General features: G+C 41.2%; 1 protein-coding gene and 1 long non-coding RNA gene across 2 annotated transcripts in view; one reads left to right on the forward strand and one right to left on the reverse strand.

Annotated features, from left to right (window-relative positions):
• The window catches only part of LIN54 (lin-54 DREAM MuvB core complex component), an 88,632-nt gene that overhangs the window by 20,464 nt on the left and 49,719 nt on the right, over positions 1-18,449 (forward strand). The window contains exons 2-4 of the mRNA XM_029060551.2: positions 5,356-6,095; positions 10,844-10,964; positions 16,669-16,811. Coding sequence (XP_028916384.1) covers positions 5,356-6,095; positions 10,844-10,964; positions 16,669-16,811 — 1,004 coding nt within the window. The remainder of the gene's footprint in view (positions 1-5,355; positions 6,096-10,843; positions 10,965-16,668; positions 16,812-18,449) is intronic.
• LOC114810165 lies at positions 13,678-15,198 on the reverse strand. Its single transcript, XR_003757886.2, has 2 exons — positions 14,927-15,198; positions 13,678-13,810 (listed from the first exon to the last, which is right to left on the reverse strand). It is a non-coding gene; the product is annotated as an uncharacterized LOC114810165 (long non-coding RNA).

Consider the following 18,449-nt stretch of genomic DNA (forward strand, 5'->3'; position numbering starts at 1 on the left):
CTAAATTTGCCCCAAACTAATGGTTCTTGTAGCCAGAATTAGCTATTAGTTGGATAGCATTCTGTGCCTATATTTAGGTAAGAGATGTTTTGATCAGCTGCACTATCCTCACAAGCAAAATGTCTCTGGCCCAAGCTTTCTGCTGAATTGGGTGGGGGTAAATTAATCCTTATCATTATCAAATGCCATCGAGTTGTCTCTGATTCATAGGGACTCTATGGATGTATTTTCTCCAGAATATCCCATCTTCTGCCATAATCTGCAACCTTGCTAGTGGTTTTTCCGTTGTCGTTGTTACGGTTTCTATCCTTCTGGCCTCTGGTCTGCATCTTCCACATTTTCCCTGCACTTTTCCTAGCATTTAGTCTCTTCTTCAAAGAATCAGTCCTCCTGATGATGTGTCCAAAATATGCTAATATAAATCAAGTCATCTGTCCTCCCGAAGACCAAATCGGCTTAATTTGCTCCAAAACCCATTTGTTTGTTTTTCGGGCAGTCCATGGTATCCATAAAAGCCTTCTCCATCACCATGTTTTGAAAGAATCGATGCTCTTTCTATCCTGTTTTTTCACTGTTCAGTTTTCAGATCCATACATTCTCACTGGAAGCACCATAGAATTAACAATTTGTATTTTTGTGGCCATTGTTATATCAGCACATTTCATGACTTTTTTCTTAGGCTCTTCATAGCAAATCTTAACATTAATCTCTGGAGTATTTCTTAACTAACGACCCAAATATTGGAGGATTTCTGACCAATATCCCTATATCAGTGGCCTGTGCCTAGCTGTTGGGAAAACTTAAGTGACGCTGGAGGGAGCTAGCCATAGCAACATGTTTATGCGGACATTTAATACTATGTTCCTGTTAATGTTTTTATTGGTTAATGGAATATTGAGTGAGGTGACTTGCAACTTCAAGAACAGGTTTGGCATTGTGCGCAAGTTGCAGTGATGATGATGGTATTTGTTAAGCGCTTACTATGTGCCAAGCAATGTTCTAATAGCTGGGGAGGATACAAGATAATCAGGTTGTCCCATGTGGGGCTCACAATCTTGATCCCCATTTTACAGATGAGGTATCTGAGGCACAGAGAAGTTAAGTGACTTTCCTAAAGTCACCCAGCTGACAAGTGGTGAGGTCAGGATTAGAACCCACATCCTCCGAATCCCAAGCCCGTGCGCTTTCCATTAAGCCATGCTGCTTGCTCAGTGCAGCGAAGCAGAATGGTCTAGTGAATAGAGCACTGGCCTGGGTGTCAGAAGAACCTGGATTTTAATCCTGGCTTCACCACTTGTCTGCTCTGTGACCTTGGACAAGTGTTACCTCACAGTAGGGTCAGTTAGGGGGGTGGGGGGAGTTCATGACTCAGCTTTACCGATGGAATAATCCAAGATATTCAGTATCACAGTAAGAAAACATTTATAAAGAAAACATATTAATAGTAAAGGATTCTGCTTCTGTTAAGCCTCCAACTCAGAGGCGATGAGATTTCTGACATTAAGCCGTCAACCCGGGGGATAGAGTTTCCTACCACGGGACGATAGGTCCCGTCCGGTGTTCAGGTCCTTAATGGGCTGGTGTGGCCCAGGCGTCCCCTCGAGCCCGGGCTGTCTCTGACTTCCCTTTGGAGGAGAGTGAGCAGCCAAATACAGGCTTGGGCATTCCCGTAGGAAGGTCCACTCTGCCCTGGCTCTCGGTTGTCCTTTTGGATAACAGAGCAGCAGGGACAGGCATTTCCCCCAACCTTTACATTGCCTGTTACATTGACTAATGGCCCTGATCTACCAATTACAGTTCCATTGCATTCTCCTCTTAGAAGTCATCTCCCCTGGACCCCTGCAGGTGTGTCAACGTTCAAGTCTTCCCTCAGAGCCAACCTTTCTGGCTCACCAGCGGTCACAGCAAGCGATATGCGAAGGGCATTAAATTTAACACGGTGTTTACGAGAAGTGCAAAGTGCATGCTTAAGCAAGTCACAATGTCTCGGTGCCTTGGTTACCTCATCTCTAAAATGGGGGTTAAAACTGTGAGCCCCATGTGGAACATGAACTGTGTCCAACCTGATTAGCTTGTATCTATATCTCTGTGTTTAGAACAGTGCCTGTCACATAGTAAGCTCATAAAAAATTCCATAGAAGTTGTGGACTCCAAAAATTTTGTCGAGGATGGACATAATTGAATTAGCAGAGATGCTGTCATGAGCTGCGTGGAATTGGCAAAGGCCTATTCTTGCTATGAATGTACCAAATACCATCCCTTGAGTATAAACATCATCTTTAGCCTGTCAGACAAAAGAAATAATAGTAATATGTTTAGTGCTTACATCATGCCAAGTACTATACTGGACTAGGTACAGATGATCAAATCGGACATAAATCCCTCCCACACTCAGGCTTCACAGTCTAAATAGGTCATGAGTTCGAATCCCAGCTCTGCCACTTGTCAGCTGTGTGACTGTGGGCAAGTCACTTAACTTCTCTGTGCCTCAGTTACCTCATCTGTAAAATGGGGATTAAGAGTGTGAGCCCCACGTGGGACATCCTGATTCCCCTTTGTCTACCCCAGCGCTTAGAACAGTGCTCGGCACATAGTAAGCGCTTAACAAATACCAACATTATAAATAGGTGGGAGAACAGGTTTTGTTCTCTATAGGGGAGGAAACTGAGGTAAAGAGATGTTAAGTGACTGCCCCACGGTCTCACAGGATGCAGAACCCAGATCCTCTGATTCCCAGCCCCTTCTCTTTCCATTAGACCCCGCGGCTTTTCTGGAAACTAAACTAAAGTGACATTTTATTGACTACATAGTAATATAGCAGAAAGACTTTTAAGATCTGGTAATCAGTTTCAAGAATGGAGGTGATGTCCTAGCCTGCAACCAGGGAAGTCATGTGCACAACCAAAAACATATATTTGCAACACAGAGCTAAGTCCTGTCACAGGATTCTTGTACTTAGGCAGCCCTTGGCCAATGATGCGATGATAGGCAAGGACATAGAAAACCCAATTAAGAAGTCCAGCCCATCTTTTGGAACCCATCAATCATATTTACTGAGTGCTTCCCAGGTGCAGAGCACTGTACTTTAAGAACTTGGGAGAGCCCATTGGAACAGAGTTGGTGTAGACATTCTCTGCCTATGAGGTACTTTCACTCTGTTTGGGAAGATTTTGGAAGACTATCAGAGGGGAGTGGCTGTGTGTATCAGACTCCAGACCAGATAGCAGGATACCCAAACCGCTGCCCTAGGGTGAGCTGAATTGTGAAACTGAAGGCAAGAAGAAAAAAGGAGGTTTTAGGGATGTAGTAAACACAACCTCAGGCAGTGTTTTAGGCCAGGATGAAAATCAAGGAGTGGCTGCCTTGGAACAGACGCTTCACCGGGAATGAGAGACAAGGAGGCAGAACTGGCAACTTGAAAAAGAACAGACTTTTTAGGTTCCCAGTGCACATAATGGTCCCTTCTAGTGCATAGGAAAAGTGTATATATATATTAGATTATATATATAATCACACTCATATCTCACCAGTATAGTAGTGAAGTCACTTCACTTCTGAGCCTCAATTACCTCATCTGTAAATGGGGATTAAGATTGTGAGCCCCATGTGACCACACCTGATAACCTTGTTTCTACCTCAGCACTTAACAAACAAACAAACAAACTTAACAAATACCATCATTATATTGGTTATTATTAAGCATTCATTGTTTGCCAAGCTCTGGAAGAGAATACACAGTTGGGAATTAAACATGGTCTCTTCCTTATGGGGCTCACAATCTAAAAGCTACTTAGGTTAGAGGGATTTCCTGCTCTAGCAGTTTTAACACTTTTGAAATGGTGCTCTTCTCTTGTAAGGCCAATATTTCTTACGACTCTCTCACTGTGCAATACTGCCCCGGCTTCGATCCCTGGTTTACTTAGTGGAGCAGTCGACAACTGTGATTCCTGGCTCTGTGGGGTAGGTCAGTCAGGAGGTAAACGGGTTGAGAGGCTTTTGGTTGGAAAGCCACAGTCAAGAAGAACTGGGCCACAATCCCCTGAGGAGTCCAACCGGGTAGGTGGAAAACTTGTCAGGAGTTGGTTCTGTGTGGGATGAAAGAGAACTCTGTCTGTATGGGCTAGGTGGGAAAATCGCCTTCATGTAGTACTCTTTGGCTTTTCTGGTGTTCTGTTTTTATTGAATCTCTTAGTAGGTACTAGCTGGGGAATTTCCCTTAAAATACTTTGGGCAGAATACTGTTTGTTACATTCATCCCTGTTTTTGTCAACAGCACTGTGTTTGAACCAAAGGGCACTCTACCAGGTGCTGTGATAATAATTATGGTATTTGTCAAGCGCTTACTCTGTGTCAGGCACTGTACTAAGCACTGGGGTGGATACAAGCCAATCGGGATGGACACAGTCCCTGTCCTAAATGGGACTCACAGTCTCAATCCCCATTTTAATAATAATAATAATAATGTTGGTATTTGTTAAGCACTTACTTTGTGCAGAGCACTGTTCTAAGTGCTGGGGTAGATACGGGGTAATCAGGTTGTCCCACATGGGGGCTCACAGTCTTAATCCCCATTTTACAGATGAGGTAACTGAGACACAGAGAAGTTAAGTGACTTGCCCAGAGTCACACAGCTGACAAGTGGCAGAGCCAGGATTCGAACCCGTGACCTCTGACTCCCAGCCCTTGCTTTTTCCACTGAGCCATGGTGCTGAAGCACAGAGAAGTTAAGGGACTTGCCCAAGGTCACAGAACAGACAAGTGGTGGAGCCAGGATTAGAACCCATGACCTTCTGACTCCCAGGGCTGTGCTGTATCCACTCTGCCATGCTGCTTGTGATGAATATGAGGCATTGGATGATACTTTTAAATGTTAGTATTAGCCCTCATCCCCTACGATGACCAGTCACCCAGTCAATTGTATTTATTGAGTGTTTACTTTGTACGGAGCACTGCACTAAGCACTTGGGAAAGTACAATACAACAGGCGCATTCCCTGCCCATAATGGGTTTACAGTCTCGAGTTAACTTGATGATGTCTGTGGCTCCCCTGATGGGTGAAGTACCAAAGGATAGTCATGTTCTGTTAGCTACAATCTCTGCCCTGGGAAAATGGAGCAAGGGTTGAAGGGTGGGTGTGAATTGGTAATACTTTTGAGGTAGTAACATACCATTTATAGATTTGTTCTAATTCATCGAAGAGCAAGACTACTTTACAGATCAGATTGTTACTATTAAATGATGGATAAGATTAAATCCAGATGGTTTTCCACGGTAATTTTGTGCTGGGCAAATGTGAATTTTTTGTTGAGAAACTTCCCCTCTTAATTGATTCCTTTTTTTCAATTTTCTTTGCAGTTCCCGATACTCAACTTCTAATCGGTAGCTATATCATGGAGGTGGTGTCAGCTGAGGTGAACAGCTTACTTCCAGAGGAGATCATGGACACTGGTATCGCTCTAGTGGAAGATGATAGTATTGAGGCTGTCATTGTTTCATCCCCTATGGGAGATTCAATTCCCATGGAAACAGAACTGGAAGAAATTGTCAACATAAGCACCACCAGTTTCTCCACAACTACAGTTATTATGCCCAGTGCTGCAGAACCTGTCACAGTGTCCAGCAACCATACTAGCCAACTTCCAGCGAACACCACAGTTTCTAAAACTGATCCCAACCCCACAGTGATATCTGCTTTTCCAGGTGGCCTTCCAAAACTCGGTGCTCAGACTCCCGTGACTGTGTCAGCCAATCAGATTATTCTAAACAAAGTGTCACAGACAACTGATCTTAAATTCGGCAATCCAGCTATTAAGCAAGATGGACAAAAATTAATTGTAACGACTTTGGGCAAGTCTGGCCAGCCAATTGTTTTAGCACTGCCCCATAATCAACTACCCCAGACTCCGAAAACCACGTCTCAGACTCCGTTAGGAGACTCTAAATTGCCATCGCAGCAAATCAAAGTAGTTACCATTGGAGGGAGACCTGAGGTGAAACCTGTCATTGGTGTCTCAGCTTTGACCCCAGGAAATCAGCTGATTAATACTCCATCACAGTCTTCTGTATTACAGACCCAGCAATTAAAAGCAGTGCAGGTAAAAGGGTAATGAACTGAGGGTGGCTTTTGGTGCGTTCTTTTGTAAGAATGAGTGTGTACCTGACACATGGTTGCTTTTGGTGTGTGCATTTGTTTTTAAATTGCCCTTTATCACTACTGCTTATTTTAACATTTGAGAGCCATCAGGATTCTTTGTCATGAAGAGGGTTTCTTTATTTTCAAGAACAACTTGGGATGTTGCTTGGTAGTGTTTATTTTATTTACTTTTTTATGGTTGTCAAACACTTCCTATGTGTCAGGTGTTGTACTAAGTGCTGGGGTAGGTACAAACTTATCAGGTTTTGGAACTTCACAAAATGTCACAAAATTGCCTACTAACTAACCCACCCTTTCTTACTTGTATCCTTGTTTCTCTACTCCGTTTTTCACTCTTCAGTTCACTGGCAAGATCCCGCCAGTAAGGGAAAGAGGTAGATTGAAACAGTTTTGTTTTCTCCACATGAGCACTGATATCCATTCATCACATCCATTTTTATCCACATACTTGAAGATCAGGACAAGTAGCAATTTCAACAAGGCACTAATCATTGTATTTTTGCACCTGGCAGGAGCTTTAGGCTGCTTCACCCAATTTCACCAATTTTGTGTCTGCCTGAGTGTCTAATATAGAGCAGAAGTGGAGTAGAGACTCTGAGTGTCACCTCAAAAGCACAGAAATTGTTGGTCCAGAATGAGTCCAAAGAACAGTGTTCCCTCTTGGAGCACCTTCCTTCATGCTCTAGGTATTCTCCAGTCAGGTCCCAGGAGGGAAAGGTGAAAAGTACCTAAAAAGTTCGTTAGATATGGGACTTGGCTTAGTTCCTTTAGTTGCTGGAGTGGGACTTGTCTTAATTGCTGGAATTTGCCCAGGCTATAAGAATACTTGTTTCTGGCTGTAAAATCCTATATACTGTTTGAGGAAGGTTGGGTATCTGAGTTCTAACCTGAACACTTAAAATTCAATTTATGTGCTCTGAGCAGGGAGGAGAAAGACTCTGAGATGGCATCTGATGTAAGAAGTACCGTGAGCATTTTAGGATTATAATGGAAATAGAGCTTTTTCTGGTATTAGCGGAAGTGGGTGAAAAATTCAATACCAATAAAGGTAGTGTGCAGTTTAAAATTTGGATATTAATTAACTAAGCATAGGCAGCCTGGCCAGCTGGGATATCATAATTACAAATAATTTTTTTTAACCTCAGGCAGCTTGACTGGTCATTGTTTCAAAGCATACAATCCCTGCCCAGGAGTGTTGGTAAGAGAGTGCCTTTTTAGTTTGAGTAGATTGAATGAGAATAATTACTTCCAAAATGTACTCCCAGCTGAACCTTTTGTAGCCCCAAGGCGTATATCCAGCTGTGTGACTTTGGGCAAGTCACTTAACTTCTCAGTGCCTCAGTTACCTCATCTGTAAAATGGGGATCAAGATTGTGAGCCCCACGTGGGACAACCTGATTCCCCTTTGTCTACCCCAGTGCTTAGAACAGTGCTCGGCACATAGTAAGCACTTAACAAATACCAACATTATTATCCAAGTAAGGGAATGGATAACTTTGAAAACACAGAAAGGTCAAGAAAGGCACCATCATTGGGGGAGTCAGGTATTTTACTGGGGATTTGGGGGTCTGTTTCAGGTCCTGCGAGGGGGCACCCTCAATCTCGTTATTTCCCTGTAGAAGCCTAAGCATTTTGAAATGTCTCTGGCATTGTGTCTTCCTCTTGAGATTGTAAGAGCATAGTACAGTGTTCTACACACAGTAGGCGATAAATAAATTCCGTTGATTGTCATCTCCTTGCTTGGGAAGAAGGGATTCAAAGCTTTTAATTCCTGCCCCAGAGGGCCCTGTTCAGCTGTGACACCAGGGGTTCCATTAGCTGCTGATTTTCCCTTCCATTTGTCCAGTGCCTTTTCCCGTTCCTCCTGTCAGTGTATTGAACACTAATTCAGAAGATAGGGATCCATTTACTGTCCTTGGAATCCAGAATTACTGTCTTAAAGCACTGGGATTTTACTTGAGGCTCACTTGGAAATTCTGAATTTAAGTGGGGCCTCAGTTGCTGAGTTGAAATTTCAAAAAGAATGCTGCCTACAGCAGTTGTCAGTGAAGACTAGCTATGTCTGAGAAAATAATAATAATAATGTTGGTATTTGTTAAGCGCTTACTATGTGCAGAGCACTGTTCTAAGCGCTGGGGTAGATATAGGATAATCAGGTTGTTCCACGTGGGGCTCACAGTCTTAATCCCCATAGAAGTTATGTGACTTGCCCACAGTCACACAGCTGACAAGCTGGGATACGAACCCATGACCTCAGACTCCCAAGCCCGTCCTCATTCCACTGAGCCTGATTCAATTTTTACATGGTAGGATTGAGACATGAAAGCCATTAGTTTCCCTGTTGGCCAAGAGGTTTATTATTGTACATCACCCTCTAGCATTTGAGGTGGTCTGTAGCTCTGTGGCTTTTAATAGTGCTGGGCACAGTGATGGGTGCAACATATTTTTGGTCTGACAGGCTGCCAGGTCTGACAGTTTTGCATATTTTCTGACTGACGATTTTTGGAGCCAACTCTCTTATTAAAAGTTAAGCAAATTTCCTCTTAATGCTCACATGACAAATTTCCAAGGAAACAAATGATTTTCCTTTTGGGGGGGAGTTCCTTAATGGAGCTGGAAGCCTTTTGAATCTAACCTTCAATCAAGAGCTATGTAAATGTCCATACCATTGAAAGATTGAATGATGTGCAGGAGGATATTAGTGGTGACGTTTAAATTTATATTGCATTTGGAAGCGTAGATTTATGCTTATAAAAATGTAAATGAGAATTACTGAAATTATCACAGAGACAAGAACTGATTTTTTTTTTTTAGATGAGAGATTATTTGCATGTAACTGCTGTCCAAAGATGGTAGTCTTCATAGATGCGAGAACACTTCCTGCCATTGATTCTCAAACAGAAGGAACTCCTGTTTGTTTGAAGTTCTGTTCCTGTAATGATAGGAGACCATATTGTGGCGCACTGAACTTCATTAATTTTGGGGTCATAAGTATAAATTTTCTGGATGTGTCTTACATAGTTCTTTATTTGGCCGTCACCATTCTTGAGGACTTGGTAATGCTTAAATGGCAAGATCGAATAGATTGAAGTCCATGAGAAATGCCAGGGAGATAGTTTCCCACATTGATAAGAGGTCAGCCAATAATACAGAATGAAAGTTGGGCAGATCTAAAATGCTAATTTGGACTGCTGTGATAGGAAAATTTTGAGCAGTGTTTCTGTGCCTGGGAGTAGATTTCTGTGGAACTGAAATTGTTTGGAATGATACGATAGTAGGGAGATAGGTATTTTCATGGACTGGAACCATAATGAAAAGCAGGCTGTGAAAGAAACTTAGAGAAAAATGTTGACGGATCATGCTATGAATAATAACTTTGACACTTCAAAGGGAAAAATCCAAGAATGTGCTGAGTAGATATTTTATAAACTAGAATAAGAGAACAATGTCTCAAAATTGTAAATTACATTAATTTTGAATTCCTTGTCTGAAGATAAAGGTGTATGATTCAATTTAAAATCTGAATCTGCTGCGTTTTCTCCTTTTGTGTTCTGTACAGCACCTAGTGCATTTGTTGTTACCTGAATGTTCTTCAGGAACAGTTTGGCCCATTTCCTTAAATGGGTGGTAATAAAGCAGTTTGAGATTTAGCAAGGCACACTGCCAGTGTTTCCCAAAATTAAGCATTTAGGGATTGAAACAGGGCCTTTGCAATTCCCGTTTGCTTTGATTGCTTTTAGGAGGACATAATGCAGAAGTCGTTCAGTCAGCCAGCTATATAGGTCTCTTCCACAGGCATGTCTATGCACTACTTTTTAAAATTATGAATTTAATGGTGTCTCCCATCATCAGTGGCAGACGAGCTTCAGTCCAGTCACACAGACTTTGGGATCCCGTACCTGTATGAAGGATTTAAATAGAATGTTAGAGGTTTGTGCTGCACGACTCACTCTGTCATACCTGCCAGCCATAAACGCATCATACAGTATAAATGTAATGCATGTTTAATTCATATGTCCTTGAGATTTTGGTAGGGAGTGGATGTATGTTAAATAAGACTACAATATTGAATTTGTCTAGGAAGAATTGCAGTCAGTCAGTTTATTTATTGAGCGCTTATTTTGTGCAGAGCCCCGTACTGCTTGGGAGAGTACAGTTACACCAAAGTATCTTCAAATTTTGATGTAATATTCAATCATTTTGTACCTTCCTCTTTTCCTTTAACGCCCCACTTTTCATTCATGTACTCATGTGCTATTTAGCATTGTCTGTTAATTCTTTGAAAGTTGTTCACATGAGGTGTCCCGGAAATATGAAAAATGGATGAGATTAGTTCATGTGTGTACACACACACATACCCACATCATTTTTAAAGCATGTGATTTCTTTTGTGATATCTGAAAGTTCGAGAGATGGTATTTTTCAGGGCTGTTGAATTGGAATATTTTCAACAGAGGCACATTCAGACTTTGCCAATTCATGACTAACCTTTCTCCTATAATATGCCACCATAAATGGTCCCTGCTGCTCAACAATTTGCATTTTGGTCATGACTGGATTTTCTACAGTTGGTACACCATTTCTTGTGTTAAAATCAGTTGTCTGATGTAGGCAAGAATATTTGCATAAGCAGTTATGTTATAAATCTTTTATTTTGAGATTTATCTCAATTCTTTATGCATATTTCAGATTGCTAAGAAGACTCGAACACCAACTTCTGGTCCAGTAATCACCAAGCTCATCTTTGCAAAGCCACGTAATAGTAAAGCAGTTACTGGACAGACAACTCAAGTATCACCTGTCATTGCAGGTTGTATTTCTTGATGATTATTTCAAGTGTTGTATTCTCATTTTATGAGGATTTAGAATGAACTGAGCTGCCACAGTAAAATGTTGCTATTGGGAGTAGATGGAGTATCCTATATACTAGAAGTATCCTCATTATTTTGTAGTTATGGCCCTGATTCTAAGGCGCCACAAAAATCACAGACAATAGAAAAGATTAAATGCTGTCTATTTCCCTTCCCATTTAGCTCTTTACTTTCAGTGGCATGTGTACTCTTAGAAACTGAGCCTGGGCTTAGCTTTAGCTGCAATTATCCATCAGCTTTCTGTTTTTCTCTGCTTCTGTCTGTCTTACTGATCTGCTGATTGCTCTGACTTTGAATGCTCTGAATCCTCTTTGGCGTGAAACTCCAAAGGAGAAATCCTAAGAAATCCTATATATCTCCCAAGATATATATCCTTGTTCCCTTCCAATACTGTTTCCACAGCAGCAAGCCAAAGGGGTACTGGGATGTTTTTGCACTTTGAGTCTCTCTTGGGAAGCATCCATCCACCTATTCAGCTGGGCAAGGTAGCCCCTGGGAATTCAGAGGAATCCAAGGAAAGGAAGTTCTAAATTAGTGCTATGGAGAATTCATTCAATATTGACTGTTAAATATTTCTATCTTATAGAATATATAGAATAGATATATTCTATTAAATAGAATCTGCCCCTCCATGGGGATTCCTTATCTTTGCAGTATGTCTTTGTGCCTTTACCCACTCTGTGAGTGTCCCCAAAATTTGTTCAGGAAGGGAGTTCCCCTCTTGGCTGGCTACTTTTGGCTGAGAGGCTACAACTTGGAGTCCTTCATCAGACTAGCAATTCCTCTTCCTCTGTGGGGTGACCAAAATCTCCAAAGTAACCTAGAATAATAACCCAGCAGGGAACCTCCTTTAAATTGGGTAAATCATGGATTTTATCTTATGTCTTCCACCAGTCTGCCTTCACCTGGGATTTTCTGACTCCCCATTTGTCAACACCCTGCTGACGTGAATCCTTATAATCCTCTTTTAGGCATGTATATTAGGTCCCCATGCATTCTCATTTGAGTTCCTTTTTCTTCACCTTCTTTTCCAAGTCAGTAACAGGAAGATCAATTACTTGAAGATTCTGGAAGTTTGTCTGAGTAAATTTGACTTGAACTCTTAAGGCAAGTTGTGCCCCAGATTGGATATACCTAGAGTGTGCCTGTCTTTATATCAACTCTGGGTCTTTGCAGTTTGGGGTGTGTATTTATTAAGGGATTCCTAAATGAGCAATATGGGTGCTTGTGGTCCCATTTGTGCCCCCCAGCAGTTGCTCTTTCAAGATATAGAAGCTAGATAATGTAAAGCTTGTGAGCCCCATGTGGGGCAGAGATTATAATCTATCTGAACAACGTAGCTCTACCTCAGCATTTAGCACAGTTCTAACTAAAAACTGTCGATAACTAAAGAAGATCCCAGGTGAGGTAATTTTTTTGAGAGTTGTATGTGTTGGGGGCAGGGAGGGTCTATGTCTTTAGATCAGATTTTTATTCAAATAATTTGTAGTACAACTTGTAGGGCAAAAACATTAGTTCATTATTTAGTTTATGGGTTCCTTTATCAATAATTTACCAGCCAAATCTAGAATATGAGGGTGCCTACCAAAATCTGGGGCAGGATTGGCCATTTTGATCATGGTCTGCACACAAAACATTGTATGGCAAAAATTAAAGGCTGGGAACTCATGTTTTTCCCCCTCCCCCCTAAATTTCCTGTCCAGAAATTCATGTATTTACTTTAGGTTTTCTTTGTTGCAGCCATTGGAGTTGGAATTCTGGATTGAATGGATTATCCTTTTGACTCAGTAATGACTTTGTCTCTGTTAATACCGTAAATCTTAAGCAGTTTGAGGTGTGCTTTTTTCTACAGTGAAAACCAGTCAGTCTAGAAAATCACTTTATTTGGCACCACTGCCTAATTCATATCCATGTCCCTGTTTTAGCAGTTGTCAAAAAAAAGGGCTCTCATTGTTTGCCATTGACAAGCTGCCATCAAATGTGTGTTTTTGAGATGATAGTGGATGTAACTTATTTATTCTGTTACCTTAGCCACAGTTAAAGAACCAGACTGCCTTTGTATCTAAAATGCACATTAAATAGCCATGGAATTCAGTAAAAGACCTGAAAGAAATTAGACTGAACCTAAGAGAAATCAGGCTGAGGTATGTAAGAATTCTACATTAAGAATTAAACCTTCACCCCCTCCCCTCCCCAACCTAGTTCTATACTTCTACAAACTATTGCTTGGTTTGACCTACTTGGTATTTATTGAGCGCTAACTCTGTGCAGAGCACTGTACTAAGTGCTTGGGAGAGAACAATACAACAGAATAAGTGGATGTGTTCCTTGCCCATAATGAGCTCGCAATCTAGAGGGGGAAACACACATTAATATAAATAAATAATTTATAATATATAATTTGAAGGTATGTACATAAGTGTTGTGGGGTTGGGGAGTGGGGTGAATATCAAATGTCCAAAGATAACAGGTCCAAAGGCTGTTGAAAGTGTAGGCTTTTATAGGCTATGTTGAAAACATCCATCATCAAAACTGTAATGCAAGTATATAAAAGACTAAATAGAATGCCCCATTGTGCTGGGTTAGACAGATGAGACTACTCAACTACCATTTTTCTTTTTGTCAGTTCATACCACATGCAGACCGCGTTCCTTTGTTTAAGATGTTCATCATTTTATGTTGAGACTTCTAGAGCTGGGAAATATCTGGGTGTTTCTGCCACAGGGACTCATAAACAATTAGTAGGTTATTGATCATCTTTAAAGTAGGATCCTTGTTAGAAATTCTGTAAATAAAATGTAAAAATGGAAAAGATGAATTGGGCAAAGGTTGAAGGAGGCACAAAAATATAATCTAAAATATCTATTTCATTGTAACCTAGACAAAAGTATGTGTAGTTGCTTTTATTGATTCATAGTAACTTAGGGAAAGCTGAATTGAAGAATAGAAAAAATTCAGGAAAACTGCATTTTAATCTCTGAATTTTAAACATTTATGTACTTAAAAAAGGCATCCCATTTTGTATATTGAGGAAAAAAATAAATCAGTAGTGTCCAGTTTGGTATAAAACATTCAAATTGTGATCCATAAAGGTTGAAAGGATCTTTAGCAATCACTATCTTCATGCCTTCAGATGAAAGCTTTAAGTCATCCAGGGCAGCTGATGCCTTTTTTTGTTTGTTTGCTTTAAACTCCACAGAGATGGAGGTGAACCAATAGAGCACAACCAATATTTAGTCTAACTTTGCTTTAAACTGAAACCGTTTCCTCTCGTTTAGATATCTGTCAGTGGTCAGCAATTTCCCTATAAAATCCTTCAATCTTGAAAGGAGTCTTTCTAATCAGATTAACAATACCAGAACATCTCATTTCATTGTGGACCCAGTATGCCAAAGATCTGCGCAACTCAGATGATTGCAGTACTTTGTGACTTTCAAGAAAAGGATTCTGCATTGCTGACTAATAATTGCTATCAAGTTTCCTCTTCTCCCCCACAATTCTCCCTCCCAGATCTTGCTGTGCTATGCTTTGCCAGACTTTCCCCTTCTTGTATTTGTGACAGTTGTTTTTCATGGCTTAATGCACTCCTTTGCATTTTATCTTACTTTATCCTGTTTTTGTGGGATCACTTTTATAATTTGTTTACTTCAGATTTTATTTTTTGAGAGGCTGCTAACTCTACCCAGTTTAATGTACTATGCAAAATTAAACACATCCCAACCTAAAGTTCATCAATAAAAACATTGAAAAGAACTGAGCCCTAGGACCTATCTCTGGGTTGAGAAAGCCTATCCTTAGGCTGATCCATTGATAATTAGCTCTTAATTGCAATCCTTAAAACAAAAATACTATCTTCTCTCTTCCCTCACCCACCCTGAGTAATAGAATTAGGGTTACTCACCAACCTCCACTCATGTCTTCATGTGCTCTGGAACAGATAACAGTAGGGAAACATTGTTCCAGGCTGTACTTTCCCTAATCATTGAAGCAAGTGTCTTGTAGAACATAATCTGAAGCGTTAGTAAAGTCTAGATAAAGGGACAATCCACAGAGACAAAGAAGAATATGATCAGAGAAGAAATCAAATTGGTATGACACCTTTTGGTTTTCACTAAGTCATAGTGGTCTTGGTGGCTCTGAATCTTCCTTCTGCCCTCAGTCCTCCATTATCAAGACTTTGTGTGCCCCTCCTCACTTGCTTGGCTCAGTCCATCATGACCTGGGCTTTGGTCATAAAGGCCTGCTTAAATTTCTTCCTTTGCCATTTGAGGAGAAGCAATGGAGCCTAGTTGCCAGAGCATGGATCTGGAAAACATGGGATCTGGGCTCTGTCCTTCCTGTGTGACCTTTGGCAAGTCACTTAATTTCTCTGAGCCTCCATTTTTGCATCTGTAAAATAGTGATTAAACACCTATTTTCCCTCCCCCTTGGACTGTAAGCTCCATATGTGACAGCAACTGGGTCTGACCTGATCTTGTACTTGCCCTAGTGCTTAGTATAGTACTTGGCATGTAGTAAGCACTTAACAATTATTGTTATTGTTATTATTGTTATTATTAAAACTGGTTTCAAACATTTATGTAACAAAATGTTCACTTCTATGGGTGTGACTTCAGGTGTTGACAAACTGAGAAATGAAAATGGGGTCCTTAATTTTGCCCATTGAAAATTCACTAAAATTAGCAATAGATGATTCGGAAGATCTGGTAGAGCCCAGTCAAATTCATGGCATTTCTTGGTTAATCAGTTGTATTTATTGAACGCTTACTGTGTGCAGAGCAGTGTACTAAGCACTTAGAGTACAATATAACAGACACATTCCCTGCCCACAATGAGTTTATACTCTTGAGGGGTAGACAAGCTTGATATAAAGTACAGGTATGTACATAAGTACTGTGGGGCTGAGGGTTTTGCTAAAGGAGCAAATCAATGCAAGAGCAATGTAGAAGGGAGTAGGAGAAGAGGAAATGAGGACTTAGTCTGGGAAGGCCTCTTGGAGGAGATGTGCCTTCAGTAAGGCTTTGAAGGTGGGGAGAGTAATTGTTAGATATGCAGAGGGAAAGCATTCCAGGCCTGAGTCAGGTCGGGAGTGAGAGGTCAACGGCAAGATAGGATCAAGATACAATGAGTAGTTTGGCATTTGAGGGAGAAAGTTTGCGGGCTGGGTTATAGTAGGGTAGTGAAGTGAGGTGGGGGCAAGGTGATTGAGTGTTTCAAAGCTGATAGTAAGGGGTTGGTGAGGAGGTGGATGGGGAGTAGGGAAACATGGACTGAACCTTTTTGTTGAAAAGTGATCCAGGAAGCAGAGTGAAGTATGGACAGGAGCCAGGAGAGACTCTTGTAGGTAGGGAGGTCAGCAAGGAGACTGATACAGTAGTCAAGGCGGGATAGGATAAATGCTTGGATTAAAATGGTAGCAGTTTGGATAGAAAGGAAAGGGTGGGTTTTAGTGATGCTGTGAAGGTTCAACTGACATGATTTGGTGACAGATTGAATATGTAAGTTGAAGGAGAGAGATGAGTCGAGGCTAAATGGTTAATGATATGAAATGAAAATCTAGATAGTGTTAATGTATTTTGTAATTTTTCGGTACACTGTGTTTACAAACTGAAAGTAAAATTGACAATTGTATCTCATTTGCAGGCAGGGTTCTCTCACAGTCTACTCCAGGGACTCCACCGAAAACAATAACAATCTCTGAAAGTGGTGTTATTGGATCCACTTTGAGTTCTACCACACAGACCCCAAATAAAATAGCCATCTCACCTTTGAAGTCTCCAAATAAGGTAAAAAATATTGTTTAGGCGATTAGTACATACTGGGCATTGTAATGGGTACTTTCAATACTGGTGAAAATGTAAAAATAAAACTAGTCCCAGAATGGTGTTTCAGCCACGCTTTCTCAACCCTCCTTAACTCTTGGGCTGTCAACATTCGTCGTTCTTCTTAACTTTCTTCTCCCTCACTTCCCTTTAATGCCCCTTACTGCTGTGACTGCCTTTCTCTTCTTAGGTGCTTAAAGCAGCCTCAAAATAACTGAGGTTTCTAATCCTGCAGTTTTAAAGAAATTGGGTAGTTTGCTTTACAGATGGTAGTTGTGGACATTTGGCCCTCAGCCAAAAAGCAAATTATCTTCACTTAAAAGTAAGTGAATGAGGCAGTAGGAGGATTGGCAGAGTGGAGGCACCAGGGTCATTTATTCAAAGCCTCGTTATGCACTTGACCTTATTCTAACCATTTCTGTGTGAGGTTAACATTTTAATTATACAGATGTGGAGAAAAATTCACTAATTCTTTTTATTACCATGATAACTAATGTGCAGGTAAGATTTTCTTGGGGGAACATATGTTGCATCAGCAGCCTTTTTATTGTGGTCCTGCACCACTGAGAGGGTGGTTGGTTGTATCCTATATCTTAAACCCATGGTAGAAGTTCCATTGTGGCCACATCTCTACCCGAGATCTGAAATCAGTCAATCGGTGGTACTTATTGAGTGTTTAATGTGTGCAAGGTACTGAGTGCCTGGGAGAGAGGTAGCCCAAAAGGAGCAACATTCTAATCACCACATGGAAGCATGCTTTGCTGTTTCCCAAAGAGAAACCTGAAGCAGTGGTACAAGTAGAGATGGCAAAACAGAGCCAGAAATTGGTTGAGAAATCAGAATGGTCTGGGGTGCCTCCCTCTGGCGCATGGGACTATATTGTATTTGTGCATAGATTAAGCCCAAATGACTATAGTGTAGACAATCACTTTGTGTACCCTTAGGACTTACTGCTTGCAGAATGTTCTTTTATTTCTTTTGTTAAGTAATAATAATGTTGGTATTTGTTAAGCGCTTCCTATGTGCCGAGCACTGTTCTAAGCGCTGGGGTAGACATAGGGGAATCAGGTTGTCCCACGTGGTGCTCACAGTCTTAATCCCCATTTTACAGATGAGGGAACTGAGGCACAGAGAAGTTAAGTGACTTGCCCACAGTCACACAGCCGACAAGTGGCAGAGCTGGGATTCGAACTCATGAGCCCCGACTCCAAAGCCCCTGCTCTTTCCACTGAACCACGCTGCTTTGTTTATGCTTGTATACTTTGTGCTGTCTTTTTTTTTCCTTTGAATATTTCTTTACTTAGGATAAACCCTAGTATAATAATGTTGGTATTTGTTAAGCGCTTACTATGTGCAGAGCACTGTTCTAAGCGCTGGGGGAGATACAGGGTAATCAGGTTGTCCCACATGAGGCTCACAGTTAATCCCCATTTTACAGATGAGGTAACTGAGGCACAGAGAAGTCAAGTGACCTGCCCACAGTCACACAGCTGACAAGTGGCAGAGCTGGGAGTCGAACCCATGACCTCTGACTCTGAAGCCCAGGCTCTTTCCACTGAGCCACGCTGCTTCCCATCTATCTTGCCACCGACTCCTTGCCCA

The sequence above is a fragment of the Ornithorhynchus anatinus genome, chromosome 3 (genome assembly GCF_004115215.2).
Source record: "Ornithorhynchus anatinus isolate Pmale09 chromosome 3, mOrnAna1.pri.v4, whole genome shotgun sequence".
In the NCBI taxonomy this organism is placed as follows: domain Eukaryota; kingdom Metazoa; phylum Chordata; class Mammalia; order Monotremata; family Ornithorhynchidae; genus Ornithorhynchus; species Ornithorhynchus anatinus.